Source organism: Ptychodera flava, chromosome 20, assembly GCF_041260155.1.
Source record: "Ptychodera flava strain L36383 chromosome 20, AS_Pfla_20210202, whole genome shotgun sequence".
Classification (NCBI taxonomy): domain Eukaryota; kingdom Metazoa; phylum Hemichordata; class Enteropneusta; family Ptychoderidae; genus Ptychodera; species Ptychodera flava.
In genome coordinates this window covers 37,179,240-37,199,208 of record NC_091947.1, presented here as the reverse complement: position 1 = coordinate 37,199,208, position 19,969 = coordinate 37,179,240, and the positions used below count along the sequence as shown (strand labels likewise).

At 38.4% G+C, this 19,969-nt stretch overlaps 1 protein-coding gene across 4 annotated transcripts in view; it reads right to left on the bottom strand.

Annotated features, from left to right (window-relative positions):
- Positions 1 to 19,969, bottom strand: part of LOC139120866 (1-phosphatidylinositol 4,5-bisphosphate phosphodiesterase epsilon-1-like) — a 176,136-nt gene that overhangs the window by 87,438 nt on the left and 68,729 nt on the right. For all 4 annotated transcript variants that reach the window (XM_070685485.1, XM_070685488.1, XM_070685486.1 and 1 more), the window contains 4 exons: positions 18,232 to 18,898; positions 15,926 to 16,069; positions 12,255 to 12,348; positions 2,425 to 2,628 (listed from right to left, as the gene is read on the bottom strand). In XM_070685485.1, coding sequence (XP_070541586.1) covers positions 2,425 to 2,628; positions 12,255 to 12,348; positions 15,926 to 16,069; positions 18,232 to 18,898 — 1,109 coding nt within the window. The remainder of the gene's footprint in view (positions 1 to 2,424; positions 2,629 to 12,254; positions 12,349 to 15,925; positions 16,070 to 18,231; positions 18,899 to 19,969) is intronic.

Genomic DNA, 19,969 nt, shown 5'->3' with positions numbered 1-19,969 from the left:
TGTATATTTGAGGTCAAAGGTCATCGGGGTCACATGACATTTTGTCAAAAAAATTGTATTGCTCAGTTATCCCTATATACCAAAAATCAGACCTCTAGCTCTATTGGCTGGCTCAGAATTAGATATGCACATAATTAATGAGGTACAGGATGTGATGTCATAAGGTCTCCCATCATACCAAATATGAAGGGTGTAGCACTTGTGGTTACTGAGTTATGGACATATACTCATATTTAAGGTCAAAGGTCATCGAGATCACATGACATTTTGTCAAAAAATTTGTATTGCTAAGTTATCCCTATATACCAAAAATCAGACCTCTAGCTCTATTGGCTAGCTCAGAATTAGAAATGCACATAATAAATGAGTTGCAGGAAGATGCCAAGGTCAAAGGTCAAGTGGAATCCCCAAAATTGTGGAGAGCAATTTGGTCCCCTACTGGCCATTGTCCAATAGACGCTGGCTGTCTTGGACTTTAACATACGCCAGAATAAGCCATTGCCATAGCTTAGCTGCATAGGTATAGGGGAGGTCAAAGGTCATAGAAAAATCAGAAAAATAATACTTTAAAAACTTCTTCTCAAAATTGGCAAGACCTGTGATTTTGATATTTGGCATGAAGGAGCAAGGCTATAAGGTCTAACCAGGGTTCGGTTGGTAGCGGGTCGAGTTGACTGGGGTCGAGTTGGTTAGGGGTCGAGATGTCCAGAAACCATGGTCATCATGCTTCCCATAGACTACCATGTATCACAAAATTAAACCTGTGATAACTTCATTAATATGCAAGCCACGCCCACCAAAACCTTTTCAGTTCTAGCCATTTGAATTCTGAAGATGTCTACCAAATTTGACTGAAATACGTTCAGCCGTTTTTGAGATAATGGGGATACAGACACACAGACACACGGACACGGACACACACACACACACACACACACACACACAGACATGGCTAAACCATATGCTCACGTGTGTGAACACGTGAGCAAATAAAAATTGGACAAACAAACAAAAGAACCCATCTCTTTCCCAGAAGAAGATTGATATACCGGGAGATTATTTTTTCTCAATGTGGTTCCTTAAATCAGTCTTTGAGACTTAGTATGTTAGGACTCTAATTTTTATCAGAGTAAAGTGCAGAACATATTTCTCTTACACTGAACAATAATAACAAGGATTTTACATGTTTTTTGTGATTTTTTGAATTTTATAGAAATTTTTGTCCTGTTCCCAATCAGTATTGTTGCAAGGTTACAATGGTTGGTAGATGGCATGTGAACATGATTTACTTTATGAGACTTAATTCGAAGAATTATTTGATTTTACAATGTTCATATGAAATTTGTTTTGTCCACTTTTGAAAATAAGCATTGTGATGTACATAAGGTACTTCACAATTAATCACATCATGATTCCAGTAGCTATGAAATAACCTTAAAAACACTTTGTCGTATGTCAACATATATTTAACGGCACATGAGCTGTAACTTTTGGCATTACTTTCATGATTTTATATTTAGATTAAAATTAGTTTATAGAAATGTTCTTTCTCAGAAATGTTTACTCTAGGATAATTATCCACTGAGTGGGACTGTATGGGGAGGTTTCAGTAAGACAAATAATAAACAGGTGCTGCACCCAAATATGGCCGCCCCCATACAACTACATGATAAACAGCGTAAAAGGTGCATGTACACATTTGAATCTTTACAAATACAACATGGTCCCACCCACTGAAACAACGGGAAAGGGGTTCACTCCACTTTGACAAAAAATTCTCTGTTTTTCACATACCATGGCAAGATTTTGAAAATGGCAGGAAATTTAAAATGATCAAAAATCTGTTCAATTTCTTACCTATTCTGCCACAAGCCAATATTGTAGAGGCACACTTAATGACTATATCCTTCAATTTACAGATTGCAATGAATATCTGAGGAAATTGAAGCTATCTTGAGGTTGGACTAATTTCGCAGAGTTGTAGCTCATGGGCCTTTAATGATTGTTTGTGTCTTTTGTCTATTAAACATATCAGAATTTGCTTAATAGCCAATTCTAATTAGGCTCAAACATTACAAACAGTACAATATTCATGCATGAAAGCGCCATTTCTCTGCTTGGCATAGCATGAAATTGTAGGGTATTCTGAACAGTGCAAGGAAGATAGGGAAGGGAACTCAAATATCTGATAAAAAAATTTTTTGCTGACTGTGATGGTTTATAAAATCAAATATATTGCTCTTTGGATGGTAAAAGTTATTCATGTACCAACCAACATTGATCAACATAAATATCTGATAACAGATCGTGTGCTTTATGACAATGAAAGGACATCCACACCCTACAAAACTGAAGATGCAAACAAGCTATTAAATATGTACAATCAGCTATGTTTATTGCATATTCAGTGTCTGTAAATCTTACCGTTGAAAGACAAATTAGTTGTCATAGTTATTGGTGTTGTAAGTTCTCTTCTCGCTGAATTCTTCCTTTTCTTGACATCTTTGTCCTTTCCTTTACCATACCAACTGAAAGATTGACTGCGTCTCCTTTGCCCCCCAGAACCTCTATACTTTGTATCTTTGCATGCTGGACCAGTAGTGAAATACTTTATTTGTGTTTCACTTCCTACAAAAAACAAAACATTTTAACATAACTCCTGAATGTAAGACTGTCATCATGGAATTTTTGAGTATGACTGCCCATAACATCATATGATTGACACCTTTAACCACAGCAATACTCCAGAATACACAATATGAATACACTTGAATACATATATGAATACTCCAGAATACAAAATATTTATAACCCTAGTCAGTGATGACAATGTACTGCCACACCTGCACTGAATTCCCATAAGAATCCTTATAAACAACAGTTAATAGCAGGTGCCAGCAAGCGTAAGTGTACAACAAAACATTTATCACATCTATTGACCATTATTTTGACAACCATCAAAAATGGTCTTAGTTATTGTGATAAAGTTTATGAGACTGGCCATGTGGATATTAGAGAATTCGAAAGAATTATTACATACTTTACAATGTACAAAAATCAAGTACACGTCCATTCGTGCATTTGATTTTTCCACTTTGTACACTACAATCCCCCATGATAAACTTAAATCAAGAACATCAATGCTGGTGAAAAAAGCCTTCTTTCACAAGAATGGCAGTTGTAGATACCAGTACATTGTCATCACAAGCAACAACGGATATTTCAATAACAACACTCATGCCAAACATAAATACACTGATGAGGAAGTTATTAAGATGCTTCATTTCCTCATCAACAACATATTCATCAAATTTGCAGGTGTTGGATGTCCAGTAAACTGACTATAAAATTTTTGAGATCAACATGACCTACCATGATGACCTCTGGTTATATGCAAATGACTTGTACAGATTTTAAGTTTTGACAAAATTGCAAACTTAGTAATCAAGCATTGAAAGTGACTACTGATGACGCGACATGTATCGATATTTATCAGACAATATTGGACACATGAAATAAGACAGTATGACATGAATTATTGAATACTTTCTGACTTTTATGTAGTTGTGTAGGTTGACCCTTGAAGTGTCTCATTTTAAGTGACAAAACTAACCATGCAAGGAGATGTTACGCAACGTTTACAAACGTCATTAAGATAATCATTAATCAAAACAGAAGACCAAAGACAGACATTGGATAGACAGCCAGTATGCATTCGAGTACAGGACATTGAAGGAAACAGACCTGACACTGCCACAGATAGACAAGACGTGTATACATTCTACTACCAGAGTAACTATCTCTGATGAGGATTTATTGTATTACGTTTTTCACTACTCCTGTCAATAAACCCAATTCATACCAATATAATCGACACCCGTGTGAGGCGTGTAACAATTTCTGGAGGCACCACTGGGATTGAATTGGAAATTGGTCAGGATTAGCAAGACCTGCTACACGGCACAGACGGACTGCACAGTAAACTGTAAGTGTGATTTAATTGCTGTACCTTGAAAAGACAAGAACATCAAGATGGCAGATTGGGAACAGATAGAGACTTTGCAAGAAAGTATTATGGCAACAACTATGAAGATGACAATAGAACAGTTAGGTGAAGTCTTTAGAATACTGAAAATACCAGGCGAAGATAAGACAAAGAATGGGAAAATTGCAGCCCTGCTGGAGCTACACAAATTTATTGGTACTCCAGGGGACTGGAATGAGGGTGCAGAAGATGGGGGATTGGCAATCATCACTGAATGGGAGAAGATCATAAAAGAACTTGGAAAGAACCGTCAACCAGGTGAGGGAAATAATCCACCTCAAAATGGCGACCAGCAAGAAAATTCTCAGGGAACCGCCCCTCAAAATGGCAACATCGAAGTTTCGGGTGTGGCCTCTGGGCAGTCACGTGATCAGCCAAAGCCCGCCAAATCTGTGTCCACTGTTGTACATACAAAAGACTTTAAGATAGAAGGTCAACTTGGGGAGCCAGAAGAGACTGATCCAATGATGGTTATAGACATAATTAATCAAATGGATGATGGTAGAAGTAAGGGGTACAGTGATAAGGAAATTGTCAGAGCTGTATTGCAAGCCTTGCGCAAGACAGTAGAGTTTGGGAAGATGTTTCGAAGTAACAGTAACGTGACTTTTGAAGACGTAAAGAACTCTTTGAAGGATCAATACTTGCAATTAGATGCAGGGGATCTTTTCAGAGAAATGGATACCACCATGCAGAGAAAATCAGAGACATTGCCAAACTTTGTGTACAGAGTGATAAGATTACATAATCTTATACTGGAAACTGCAACGTCTGAAGCTGAGCTGAGGATGTACCCAAAGAAGACAGTTGACGAAGCACTCCTGAAAGTAATCGAATCTGGAATTCGAGACCCAGACTCAAAGAAGATGTTAGCTCCGTATCTCAAGCTAGGAGACAACGGTGAGTTGAACCAATATGAAATCCGTAAAGTTGCTCTACTTGCGCAGAAAGAAGAAAAGAAGAGTGAGCTGAAGAAAAAGATAACTGCAGCAGAGGAGACTGCCACAGCCAGTGCTGCAGATGTGCATGTAGAGAGGAAAGGAAAGAAGAAGAGCTCCAAAGCACCTGCAGATAACCCAGCTAAGCAAGGTAAGAAGAAAGAAAACAGGCCAAGTTATGATGAATTAGTTGCTATGGTGAAATCCTTGCAGGGAAAGCAAGATGGTGGTGGAGCGAATACTACATCAAACACAACTACTCGTCCCTATGGTTGTGCTGATTGTGTGAAAGAGGGAAGACGGGACTGTAATCACTGTTTTATCTGCAGAGATACAACCCACGTGAAAGCAGACTGTCCAAGGAGGAGGACAAGACACAGAAATTCGGGAAACGACAGCAGGTTACCCCCACGGGACTAGGAGTAACCAATCAGCCTGAAGAGTCCCGAAGTTGTAACCACTGCCATAAGAAAGATGTAGAGACATTCTACCAGTGTTCAGCATGTCATGCCGGTACGTATTGTTCAAAGACTGTCAGGAAGCACATTGGGAACACCACCGTGTTGTTTGTAAAGTAATACAGCAAGTGGAGGCCCAAGAAAGTATCAGATGCAGTTCAACAGAAGTACCGAAGATGTCATTTCCATGTCATCTTGCACCAGTACGACATGACAAACTGACCAAATTGGTGGGAAAGAAGTGTATGGTATGGTGTCGCATCCAGGGGAAGAAAGTACAAGCATTGTGGGATACCGGATCACAGGTATGTGTTATCTCACAGTCATGGAAACAGACTTACCTGAACAATGTGCCACTAAAACCGATAGAAGCTCTTCTGGGAGTGGGTACAAAATTGAACATTAAAGCAGTAAACGGAACGGACATTCCTTACAGTGGTTGGGTGGAAGTGGACTTTGAACTTGACACAGAGGAGACATCTGGTGAGCGATTGAAAGTACCTGTTCTGGTAAGCAAAAGTACATCAGATGATCCCGACTACCCGATCATTGGCTATAATGTGATAGAAGAAATATGTAGGGACTACAGCCAAGACTCGCAAAGAGAAGTGAAGGCAATTTCAGCCGCATTTCCGACAGTTCCACAGAAAGACTTGAAAGCAGTGATCAACCTAATTCAGGACAACACTGAGTTTGAGCATCACTACACTGTTACTGTGGGAAGAAAAGGAGTAAAGATTCCAGCCGGACAGACTTGTCATGTGAAATGTCAAGCACGTACTGGACCCATCATCGAGCCAAGACCTGTGATATTTGAACCTGATGTCAAATCTCCCTGGCCTGATGGATTGCAAGTGCCTGAACATTTAACAAAGTTACAGCCTGGATCACTACACCGATTCAGTGTACCAGTGCAGAACACAACAAAGCATGACATAATTCTCAGAAGCCGTACAGTACTGGGATCACTCCAGTTTATCAAGTCAGTGACACCGCTTGAAGTCCGTGAAGTTACGGGGAAAGCAGATGTCAAACAGACACAACCGGAAGTGGTTACCAGGGCAACAGAAAGCAAACAAACAGACCAGAACACTGAGGACACATGGGAACCACCTGTTGATCTAAGTCACCTGACAGAAGCACAGCAAAAGGCAGCAAGACAGATGTTGAAAGAAGAAGCTGGAGCTTTTGCTAGAGATGACAAGGACATTGGGTGTATAGAGAATTTGAAATTGCATATCAATTTGACCGATAAGGAGCCAGTGCAGCGGACTTATCGCTCTATACCTCGTCCACTATACCAGGAAGTGAAAGAATATCTAGAGGACCTCATTGATCAAGGGTGGGTAACCAAATCAAAGTCTTCATATTCATCGCCTGTGGTTTGTGTTCGTAAGAAGGATGGGAGTTTACGTCTATGTATAGACTTTCGCGAACTCAACAAAAAGACACAGCCGGACCGACAACCAATTCCACGCATTCAGGACATCTTAGATGGACTTGGAGGGAATTCATGGTTTTCTGTCCTTGACCAAGGGAAAAGCATACCACCAGGGCTTCATGGACGATGAAAGTCGACCGCTCACAGCATTTGTGACACCTTGGGGACTCTACGAATGGGTACGTATTCCCTTTGGACTAACAAATGCACCACCAGCTTTCCAAAGACATATGGAAGAATGTTTGGATGGACTAAGTATGTCATCTGTATTCCATATTTAGACAACATCCTAGTCTATAGCAGAACATTTGATGAACACATACAGAATATCAGAAAAGTGTTACAGCGATTGCAAGAACATGGCATAAAGCTGAAGGCAAAGAAATGTGACCTATTCAAGAGACAAGTGCGCTATCTGGGGAAGATAATATCAGCAGACGGATACAGACCAGATCCGGCAGATACAGCAGCTGTACTAGCCCTGAAGGAAAGAAAACCCTCAACGGTAGGTGAACTGCGTAAACTGCTAGGATTCATCGGGTATTACCGACAATACATCAAAGACTTTTCCAGAATAGCCAAACCACTGTATGACTTACTGTCAGTTTCACCAAATGAAGGAGAAAATGACAGCACCAACAGCAAGAAGAAATCTAAGGTAAAGAAAACAGCAAAGGGTCAAGTGCATTCCGCTCAACCCATAGTGTGGACAGATCAACACATGCAAATATTGGACAGCCTGATCACCTGTTTAGTAGACGCACCTGTGATGGCCTACCCAGACTATGAGCAGCCGTATGTACTTCACACCGACGCTTCAAATGAGGGACTTGGCGCAGTACTTTATCAACGGCAAAATGGCAAGATGGTTGTTATCGGTTACGGATCCAGAACACTGACACCGGCAGAGAAGAAGTACCACCTTCACTCTGGAAAACTCGAGTTTCTGGCACTGAAATGGGCAATAACAGAGCGATTCCGTGATTACTTGTACTACGCACACTCCTTCACTGTATACACAGACAACAATCCACTGACTTATGTCCTTACAACGGCGAAGCTGAATGCCACCGGACACAGATGGGTTGCAGAACTGGCAGACTATAACTTCAACATCAAATATCGCCCAGGGAAAGTGAATATTGATGCTGATGTATAATCAAGGATGCCTATGAATATTGATGAACTCATGAATCAATGTACAGAAGCACACTCCTGTGATGTCTTGGAAGCAACGGTCCAGTCAACCAAAGCTATTGACACCGGCGAGGCAACATGGCTGACATCAGTGACAAATAATCCAGTGACATTAGAGGAGAACATCATGAAGACTAAGCCTACTGTCAAACCTTTGACGAAGGCAGAAATTAAAGACGCACAACAGAAAGACACTGCAATCAATCGACTGATCGAATACAAGCTAAGTGGCCATCGACCAAGTCGAAGAGAGCGCAGAGGTGAACCACAACAGACAACAGCACTGATGAGAGAGTGGAATACCCTAATCATCGATAAAGACGGAATTCTGCATCGAAAGACTGCAACCAGATTACAACTTATTCTGCCCCAGCAATACAGACCATTAGTCTACAAAGAGCTCCATGAAGATATGGGACATCTTGGGGTGGAACGGGTAGTAACTCTGGCACGGGACAGATTCTACTGCCTCAGATGCAGAAAGACATAGAACAGTACATTACAAAACACTGCAGCTGTATCAAGCAGAAGAAACCAAATGTGATGGCGAGAGCACCACTGACAAACATCGTCACCACATCGCCATTTGAGATAGTATCCATTGACTATCTACACTTGGAGAAGAGTAAGGGAGGCTATGAGTATATTCTGGTAGTAGTCGACCACTTTACTAGATTTGCCCAAGCATACCAACCACCAACAAATCAGGTACAGCAGCAGCGGAAAAGATCTTCAACGATTTTATTCCACGTTTTGGATTTCCGGCCAGACTCCACCATGACCAAGGTACTGAATTTGAGAATAAGCTTTTCGCACAACTCCAAAAGCTTAGTGGTGTGAAAGCGTCTCGAACATCGCCTCATCACGCGATGGGGAACGGACAGGTGGAACGCCTTAACCGGACACTTCTGTCGATGTTGAAAACACTTCCAGAGAAGCAAAAGTCAAACTGGAAAGATTCACTCAACAAAGTGGTCCATGCATACAACTGTACAAGAAATGAAGCAACCGGATATTCTCCATTCTACTTACTGTTTGGAAGATCTCCACGGTTACCAATCGATATCCTGTTTGATATCAAAGAAGACAAGCATCAAGGCGACTATCTACAATATGTAGAAAAGTGAAAAATGGAATGCAAGAAGCATATAAATTAGCATCCCAGAATTCCAACAAGACAGCAGCGCGTGGAAAGAAGTACTACGACCAAAAGCTCAAAGTACTGAACTCCAACCAGGTGACAGAGTGCTGGTACGAAATCTGACTGAAAGAGGCGGACCAGGCAAACTCCGATCATACTGGGAAGACAAAATCCACGTCGTGACAGAAAGAAAAGGTACAGACAGTCCTGTTTACGAGGTTAGACCAGAAACTGGCCAAGGAAGAATCAGAGTGCTACATCGCAATCTGCTCCTGCCCTGTGATGGACTACCTGTTGAAATAGAATCTCCAACATCGCCTACATCAACCCGCCAGGTGAGAAGACGAAGCAGGAGACAGAGACCAGACAGCCAGCCAACTGAAGAAGTCAGTGAAAGTGACAGCAGCAACACCAGTGATGAAGATGAAAATTATCATTACTACATCACACGGCCTAGCAACACTGCAGCAGTTGATGAGCAGACAGACCAAACCCAGATGGAAACACAAGTGGATCAACCTGGAGATGTCACACATCATGACTTAAATCCAGAAATTCCTAGTTTCCAGCCAGCCAGATCACCACCTGTAGTGCAGCCCCATGAAGAGCCAGCAATGCCACAGAGGGACAGCACCACAGCAGCAGATCACCAAACTGAGCACCAAGTACAACCATCAAATGTACCTGAATGCTCACAAGGTGAGTCAACTGTTAATGTGCCAGATACAGACACATCAACCAGACGATATCCAGCCAGAGAAACCAGACCACCATCTATGTTAACTTATACATCGATGGGACAGCCTGAATATCACCGCATCGACCCACATGTTAACATTGCCATGGTTACACCACCAGCAGCATCGCCACGACAGCCAACGCCGATGTGGTACCCACCATATATGCCAGCGCAGCCTACACTATATCCGTGGATGATGCCAATGATGCAACCACAACCACTAGTGTATCCACATGGTATATATCTGACACCAAACAATGCACCAATCCATTGCTGAGGACACTGCATTAGACTGAATCTGACCTGGAATGAACTGTGGTGACCTGAACTGTTTATAAACAATTGATGACCTTGATTGACCCTATTGAACTTTTAGTTCAATTATACTATTTGGCTTGAACTCATGCAATTATTCGGACACTGTTTAATTGTTTCTAGCTATGCACTGCCAAAAATACCAAATTCACTATCAAATTTGGATTTGCAACAGAACATTATGAAATTACTTGCGAAAGAATTTCAAAAACAATTGTAGACATTGCATTTGTGTACTATGTAACTCACTGAATAGACTTCTCATAGTATTGTTTACGAATGAGATGAACTCTGTGATACAAAGACACTGCCATGAAATTGAACACTGCCATGCAAATGCTGAGCAATGAACTCTTATTTTAAAAAACTGCTCAGAAGACTTACAAAATTGAACAGAATCTAACATTTTGCTTCTTTTTGGCAAATGTCTGGGACGACATTTATTTAAGGAGGGGAGAGTGTTGGATGTCCAGTAAACTGACTATAAAATTTTTGAGATCAACATGACCTACCATGATGACCTCTGGTTATATGCAAATGACTTGTACAGATTTTAAGTTTTGACAAAATTGCAAACTTAGTAATCAAGCATTGAAAGTGACTACTGATGACGCGACATGTATCGATATTTATCAGACAATATTGGACACATGAAATAAGACAGTATGACATGAATTATTGAATACTTTCTGACTTTTATGTAGTTGTGTAGGTTGACCCTTGAAGTGTCTCATTTTAAGTGACAAAACTAACCATGCAAGGAGATGTTACGCAACGTTTACAGACGTCATTAAGAGAATCATTAATCAAAACAGAAGACCAAAGACAGACATTGTATAGACAGCCAGCATTGCATTCGAGTACAGGACATTGAAGGAAACAGACCTGACACTGCCACAGATAGACAAGACGTGTATACATTCTACTACCAGAGTAACTATCTCTGATGAGGATTTATTGTATTACGGTTTTCACTACTCCTGTCAATAAACCCAATTCATACCAATATAATCGACACCCGTGTGAGGCGTGTAACACAGGCATGGTATTTAGACAAACTGTGGGCATTCCAATGGGAACAAACTGTGCACCACTTCTTGCAGATTTGTTTCTATATTAATGTGAAGCTGAGTTCATACTATCTCTCAACAAATCTGGCTGTAAGAGAATTGCAAAACGTTTCAATAACACACACAGATACCATATATTGATGATCTCCTAAATTTGAATAAACCAAACATATCAAATTATCTGAATTATATTTATCCAGATGAGTTAGAGATCAAAGAAACAACAGACAGTGCAAATTCAGCTTCATACCTTGATCAGTTTATCCAAATAAGACATCATGCTCTGTACACTAAGCTATATGACACAAGGTATGATTTCAATTTTCAAATTATCAACTTTCCCTACTCAACGAGCGACATTCCATCTGCTCCAGCGTATGGTGTATACATGTATGTTTCACAGTTCCTTAGATACTGTAGAGCTTGCGAGTCATATGATGATTTTTGAGAGCGATATGCCTCATTGGCTTTTACGTTAGTGAAACGGGGCTTCTCGGAAAGTAGACTTGCAAGATCTTTTAAGAAATTCTATGGTAGATATGGGGACAGGGTTTCCAAATACCGTATGATACAACTGTTACGCAAATGATGTGTGATAGTATTCCCAACTTTGACCTGAAATGGTAGCTTCACTGAGTTGCCATTGATTTTGAAACTTCAAGGCCATGCTTACTGGGTGTAGCCTGCTGGCAGGGTCCACTTACCCATTCCGAACACCTGGTACCACCACTTATGATTGCATTTGTGGTTCAAGATGGTCTTTCATTATCTTGTAAATATTATGTTGGTAATTTATTACCTTGTATGATTTGGATTATTGAATTTGTTTTGACATCATATTGAATACCCTCTCAACAGAAAACAAACATATTATCATTCACAAGTCACTAAGCTGCTACATTTAGCTTACCTTGTCTTTTGGCAGTTTTGACAGACTCAGTCCTATGATGACTTGTATTATTCTGAACGACTTTCATACTTTCACTTCTCTTGACAGTATCATCCTAATATGACATCATAAAATGTAAAAAAATAGAGTTAACACTACATGTATCGATACATTGATATAGATATAACCTGCATATTTCTCCTAGCAGTAAGCTTTGAATACAATATCTTAAAAGGGCATAATCAACTACTGTAGTTTTGTCAAATTGGGAACAAACAAAAATTGAAGCACAAATGGAAATAGGTTACTCAATTTCTCAAAAGACAATTCAATCAAAACTTTAAGGATATAATCTTGCAGATTTGGATTTCATCTTGACAAAGGTTGATAGCATGGTCTCTTTCGGACAAGTTTACTTGAAAAATGACTATAGCCACACAGACATGAAAGTGATGACATTGGCCTCTAGGGTGCTATTGGAACACAGAGGTCAAAATCCTCAATTGTTATTTATCGATTATACAGACACACAAAGTTGAGAGGAATTTACTGAGAGTAAGTTAATAATTAAATGCATGCCTTCTTAATCAGTGGATTTGGAATTGCAATGTAATGGTCAAATTTTACCAAATAACAGACATCTGACATGGAAGTGTGACAATCTTTGACCAGCTTGAGTTTGTGGGAGATCTTGAACATTTTGAAAAAAAATTGTATTGCTAATTAATCCCTATATGCCAAAAATCAGACCTCCAGCTCTATTCGCTTGCCCAGAATTAGATGTGTGCATAACTAATGGTGTGTTGTCATAAAGTCTCCCATCTTACTAAATATAAAGGACATAACACTTGTGGTAACTTATTTATTGACATAAATGTATATTTTAGGTAAAACGTCATCGAGGTCACATGACATTTGGTCAAAAAATTACTATCCTATAGTAATCCCTATATACCAAAAATCAGACATCCACCTCTATTGGCTTGCTCAGAATTAGATATACGCATAATTAATGAGGTACAGTATGTGGCGTCATAAGGTCTCCCATCATACCATACATGAAGGGTGTACCACTTGTGGTTACTGAGTTATGTAAAAATATGTATATTTGAGGTCAAAGATCACCGAGGTCACGTGACATTTTGTCAAAAAAATTGTACTGCTAATTTATCCCTATATACCAAAAATCGGACCTCTAGCTCTATTGGCTTGCTCAAAATTAGATATGCGCGTAATTAATGAGGTACAATATGTGGCGTCATAAGGTGTCCCATCATACCATATATGAAGGGTGTAGCACTTGTGGTTACTGAGTCATGGACAAATATGTATATTTGAGGTCAAAGGTCACCGAGGTCACATGACATTTTGTCAAAAAAATTGTATTGCTAAGTTATCCCCATATACCAAAAATCAGACCTCTAGCTCTATTGGCTTGCTCAAAATTAGATATGCACATAATTAATGAGGTACAATATGTGGCGTCATAAGGTGTCCCATCATACCAAATATGAAGGGCGTAGCACTTGTGAGTTATGGACAAATATGTATATTTGAGGTCAAAGGTCACTGAGGTCACATGACATTTTGTCAAAATATCTGAGATATCTGCGTGAACAGATGGACTCACGGATGGACTCACGGACGGACATGACCCAATCTATAAGCCCCCTGGACTTCATCCGTGACCAAAAAATGTGTCACTGCATCCTTTTTGCAATATGAATACGATGAGAAACTAAATTTTTATTTTTCTTGGCCTTATACATGGGAGTCTATGGAGAAGTGACTTATACATGGGAGTCTATGGAGGTGTAAACTAAAAAGTCCTCTAACACGGCCAAATTTGATTGCATTGTGAAACAAATCGACGTACATCTGTATGGGGTAGGGTGCTATCCTTGTGCAAAGTTTGAAAGAAATTGACCAGGGCATGTCTGAGATATCTGCATGAACGGACAAACGCACGGACGCACGGACATGACCAAACCTAGTCCGGGATATCATTCCAGCACTTTGCAATCGAATACGTAATGTTATGTTTTGTTCTGTGTAAATTTACCTTTGGATACAAAAAATTTTCATTATTCACAGACCTTGTGAAATATGAGTGAGAAGCACATGAAGTGTACCGTAACTTTGAAAATGTTAGTACGCGCACAATCTTCTTTTGAAGTTTTAGAAGTGGGTCAATGAAAGATTTGAAGGCATTACCCCAGATTTCGATACAATAGCTCATATGAGGTAATATTAAAGAGTTGTACAACAAAAGCATTACAGATTTTGGTAAAAAATAATCGTAAGTACGAAATTATACCAACTTTTGGGCTAATTTTGTTGACAATCTTATTTATATGGTATTTCCATGAGAGGGAAGGATCCAGTGAAACACCAAGATACACAGCATGAGGAACATGTGCAATTTGTACATTACTAATAGACAAATCACCTTCCACGGAAATATGTTTATATGGTGATTTGAAAACCAAATAATTAGTTTTGTCTATATTTATCGTAAGTTTATTGGCTTTACACCAATCAGAAACTTTATTAATTTCGCTGGTTAAGGAATTTAAATTGAGATGTGAAGAATTAAGTGAATGAAATAAACTTGTATCATCGGCAAATAATCTAAAGTGGAACATTTCATTTAAGTATATTGAAACTTTTAATATTGTTTTCGTGGTTGAAAAATCCGAACCCCTTCATGGCGCGGTGACACAAAAATGATGTAAAAAACTGCAAGTACCCGGATGACCTGTGGTCGAGAATATCATAGACAGTAATTATGGTGTGGAATGCCACTGTCAATGATGTGTGTGTGTGTGTCATTATTTCAAGACATTTTAGAGTGCACCATGTTGTGCATTTGAGTCAAGGGGATTCAGATGAAATAGGTGGGGTTCACACAATCAAATTCTGGATAAAATACAGTAGTACGATAATCTGGCACAATTGGAGTCTGGAGGATTTTGAGGCAAAGTTCAGAGAGATAACTAGTGTAAAACACCATTGAACCATAAATACAGTAGTCGATCCTTCAAATACAACTTTTGTGAGGTCACGGTATCTTTTCATATGCTACATGTTCAGTACTAGTAAGATGTACAGAAATGTGCATGGTGTTTCTTCAGTTGAAATGTTGTGTACTACTGGTAGTACGATAGACTATGAATGAAGCTTGTTCACATAAATATTTCAATATTTATGCAAACGAGCATTGCCTGAAAAAATTAGGATTTTGCTTATATTTGTATCATTCTTGGCATGGATATATGATAAAATGTAATTATTTAAGCAATAAAGTACACCCAGCGACGGTATACCACGATATTTTGACCAGTTCACAACATACATGCACGAGCAATAGCAAGTGCATATACGGAGTGAACTGGTCAAAATCGATTGGTATACTGTCACTGGGTGTGATTTATTGCTATTATATCATAACAGTATTATATCGAAATTCTGGCATGGAACGTCAAAAAAAGGATTTTTGCTCGCGCATTTGACAGCCGTGGTATATCGCAAATGTACCATGGGTTTTTTGTGTCTCGACCAATCAGATCGCTGTATTTCTACCATCAATATACTATAATACCCAATATCAGCTGGAGATGCAGAATATTTGCTACAATCAGCATCTGTAATTAACTTTCCATTTGATTATTATAATTTAGAAAATTTTCTACCTTCAAAATACCTTTCTTCTTCAGTAGTTTTGCAGTGACTGTGCCACTTCTCTTGAGGTTTGTTGATTCTACTTGAGTAGTGCTAGACTTATCTCTGTAACTTGGCAGTCCACACATCATTGACCAATTCTTGCCACCAAAGACCTTACAAAATGATAAACTCTCCCAAGTTAAAAATTTTCAAACATTTTACTTTTGTCACCTAATGAGCTCACAAATATTGCCTGGTAAAACCTCAATGAAATGCTCTTTGTTTTGGAGGATATTTTACACCGGAATTTATCGAAACACACATAAAATTATTTTACTAAAACTTGTTTAAACTTGGAAGCACTGCATTGCATGAACAATCAACATTTCAATCTTCACTCTAAATGCTTTCTCTTCCTTTTAGAACCTGACACCTGTTCATGAAAAATTAATGATATAGATATACCGTATGGCATTTTTAATGGTCAAATAAAGAGTTATTGTCAGATCAACAGCAATCCCATCAATTTAGATTAATAGTGCAAAATGTTTAAATTTTCTCTTTAATAGTCAAGCATTACCTGAACCAGAAGAAAAAATTACCTGTAACTTGAGGAAAAAATACCATCATGGACACTATGTGCTCACATTTGGTTTGAATTGGTCCATTCAAGAAATATTTAAACCAGAAACAGAAGAATGACAAAAGCAAATAAGGTCTCCAACTTAGGTACTGGAGGTCATCTTTAGGAACATGCATATCAACTTCTATAGCAATGGGACAAGCAGATCCTAAATACATAAGCAAATGTCAACATCAAAAAATTAGCCAGAGAAGGCTTGATAAAAAGAAAAGGTGGGAGTGGGGGAAAAATGTACAAGAGACCTGGTAAAAAAGTAATGCTACCTCATCAATCTTCTAGACCCTACCCCCTCCTGGATAACAAATGTTCCACCCCTTGGTATTGACCATGTTTACATAAGGCCAGATGGCAGGAAATGTATTTACAACCTTGGGAAGTTTTTAATTAATGCTATGAGTGCTATAATTCGAATGTAAACAGCACTTATAAGTTAGTCACAGATAGTGAAATGCCTTCCACTGTGGGCGATGATTACAACATCTGGAATTATCCTGGATCTAAATTTCTCATCAGTTCTTGTGTGTCTTACATAGAAAAGTTGCAAAAATTCACCTTAGCTTTATTTTTGAGATCAAATTTTCCTAAAAATCGATACCAAATATGACATATTATGTTCACAGCCTTCGAAACTGTCTCACAACATATCCTGGGTTGGTGTAGGTCAGGTTACAAACTGAGAAAATTACCTAAAATATACAAATTTGGGGGTTTCCCAACACTTTGAGCAGAAAATTTATCTAATAACATCCCTTGGGACTTTTACACCAAATAACAAGGCTACCAGACAAGTACTATTGAGAACAAATTTTTTTGACCGAAAATGACAAACCTGTCTTACAAATAAAAATTTGTGTATTTCAGGACAACTTCCACATATCTAACTATTGTCATCCTGACATCTGTATACCAAATATAAAGCTGTCTATCCAACGGCTTTTAAAAGCAAATATTTTTTACGATTTTTTGATCAAAAATGACAAAAATTGCCCCAAAAGCAGTAATTTTTCAAATTTTGTTGTCATTTCAACAAATTAGAAGGGTAATACCCTTGCAGACATCCAACCCAAATTTGAGAGCAATTGGGCTGGCGGTTTCAGAGAAGAATAATTTTTACTTAAAATGAGAAAAATCACCAAAAAATTCAGCAAAAATACAAAATTCAAGATATCTTTAAGATATTCATAAAACTGTATAAGGTTCATCTAAGGTACTTGCACACAAATTTTCAAAGCAATCAAAAAAGTGGTTCTTGAGTTATTAATTCGTGACCATTTTCACATATTGTAAGCTCATTTGCATAATTTTGGCAATGCAAACTTCATATGAACAAAATCCCATCTATAGCCCAGGATGCATCCACACCAAATACCAAAGCTGAATAGTGCAGTGGTTGGTTGATGAGTTTTTGATGTTGACGGACATTCACACATACATACATATACATACATACATACACACATACATACATACAGACACCACCAACTTCAGCTTATACGATAACCTCACATTGGTATACCAAATGTGAGCTAAAAATGGTATGTCTAACAACAATGGAGAAACTTACTTTGAAACATGTCATTGTATAGTCTAAAAACACTCTTTATTGATATTAAATGTAAGGTTTATTGAAACACACTTTATTGGTGTTTTTGTACAGTTTATCTAGGTTGGTATATCAATATGAAAGTTTACCTTGATAGCATCTGTTGGACTTGGACCGATGTCACTTTCATGGAAAAGCGCCAGATACTCGCGGTGTAACCACATCATTCTTCTGTCAGTGTGATGTTTCTGTTCTTGTTTATGTGCATGTATTAGTCCTGCTAATCCTCTGTACCACAGCATTGTGGTGTTGGTCGGAGCAACAAAGTGGATTAGTCTGTTGTCAGATATGCAGCTTCCATACAAAATTGAAAAACAGTGGCCTATGGGATTCAAATTCTGTAGGAAATGGCGGCGAGATATTGTATTTAAGTCAACCTCTTTACAACCTAAAAACACTTCTTTAGCATATGTTAGATCAATATATCCTTCCTCTAATCCATCCTGAAGCATTGTACCTGATCTCTGATATGGATTGACCAAAACTGGAGTTGATAATGCTGAGTCAGCATCAATTTTGTTGTAATCCCCAAATCTAGTCCATTGTAGTATGGAATTACATCTACTCAGTTTAAGAAGACACAGGGCAGATCTTTCATTATCTTGAGTCCAATGGGCACTCAGAGTTCCTCTGTACATACAATCCAGGGTGAAAGTGTCCAGATTACTGAGTTTGGTAAAAATAACTTCAACCATTGGGGAATCTTTTGTTTGATGTGAACACCAGGTCTTGATATAGTTGTCATTAATATCATCCCTGGAAGATTAAAAAATTTCTTTTGAATAAAAGTGTTGTGTGTGTCTTCAGCTTTTAGGTTGGGAGGTTATTGTCATGGGCCTGTAGTGGGTGCTTAGTAGCACGTTGCCCAAAGTGTGGTGGGATCCCATGAGGGACCCCGTATCGCCTTGGGGAAATATGTCTAATTTGCATAAATCAAATATGGCTGCCAGCCGTCAGACAAAACAGCATAATGTGCCATACTATCACATGTTAAACAAGCTATTTCAGTGATTTCAAAGTCTGACATTACTTATTTGGCATGGGGAATAATTTTGGAGATATAATGTTCTATATAGGCACTTCTTAATTTGCATAATTCCAATATGGCAGCCAATATTCCTACAAAAGACATTTTGCATGATATACCACATATTAAACAAGCTATTTCAGTGATTTTAAAGTTACAAATATATTTCTTTGGCATAGACAAACAGTTTTGGAAATGCAATGCATAAATCCAATATGGTGACCAACATTCCAACAAAAACATTTTTGGTCTTACACCACGTATTAAACAAGCTATTTTAAAATAAAAAGTATATTTCTTTGGAAATTTTGGAGGTACAATGTTTTACATGAGCACTTTGTTAATTTGCATTAAAATCAAATATGGCAACATTCCTACGACGGACTTTTCGGTCATGTACCACATTTTAAACAAGTTATTTCAGTGATTATAGAGTTTGAATATATTGCTTAGGTGCAAAGAAACACTTTTGGCGGTTCATTGTTTTAAAAAGGCACTTTGACAATTTGCATAAATTAAATATGCTGCAAAATTAATGTCCCATTGCTTAATAGCATAACTTCTACAATAAATAAGAATCTGGCATAGTTTTTAGCACTAGGAACCTATCAAGAAGACAGTGTCTGTTAAGTCCTTGGACATTTATTTTTAAGATTGTGATTTTTCTATATATGACGACTAGTACTAACTATTAATGATTGTTAGTCGTCTGAATAATGTATTCTCTTTCTGAATAAAACATTACATTCAACTGTGTACGACATTATTTGTAAATTGTATGGATTTTTAACACAGTACAG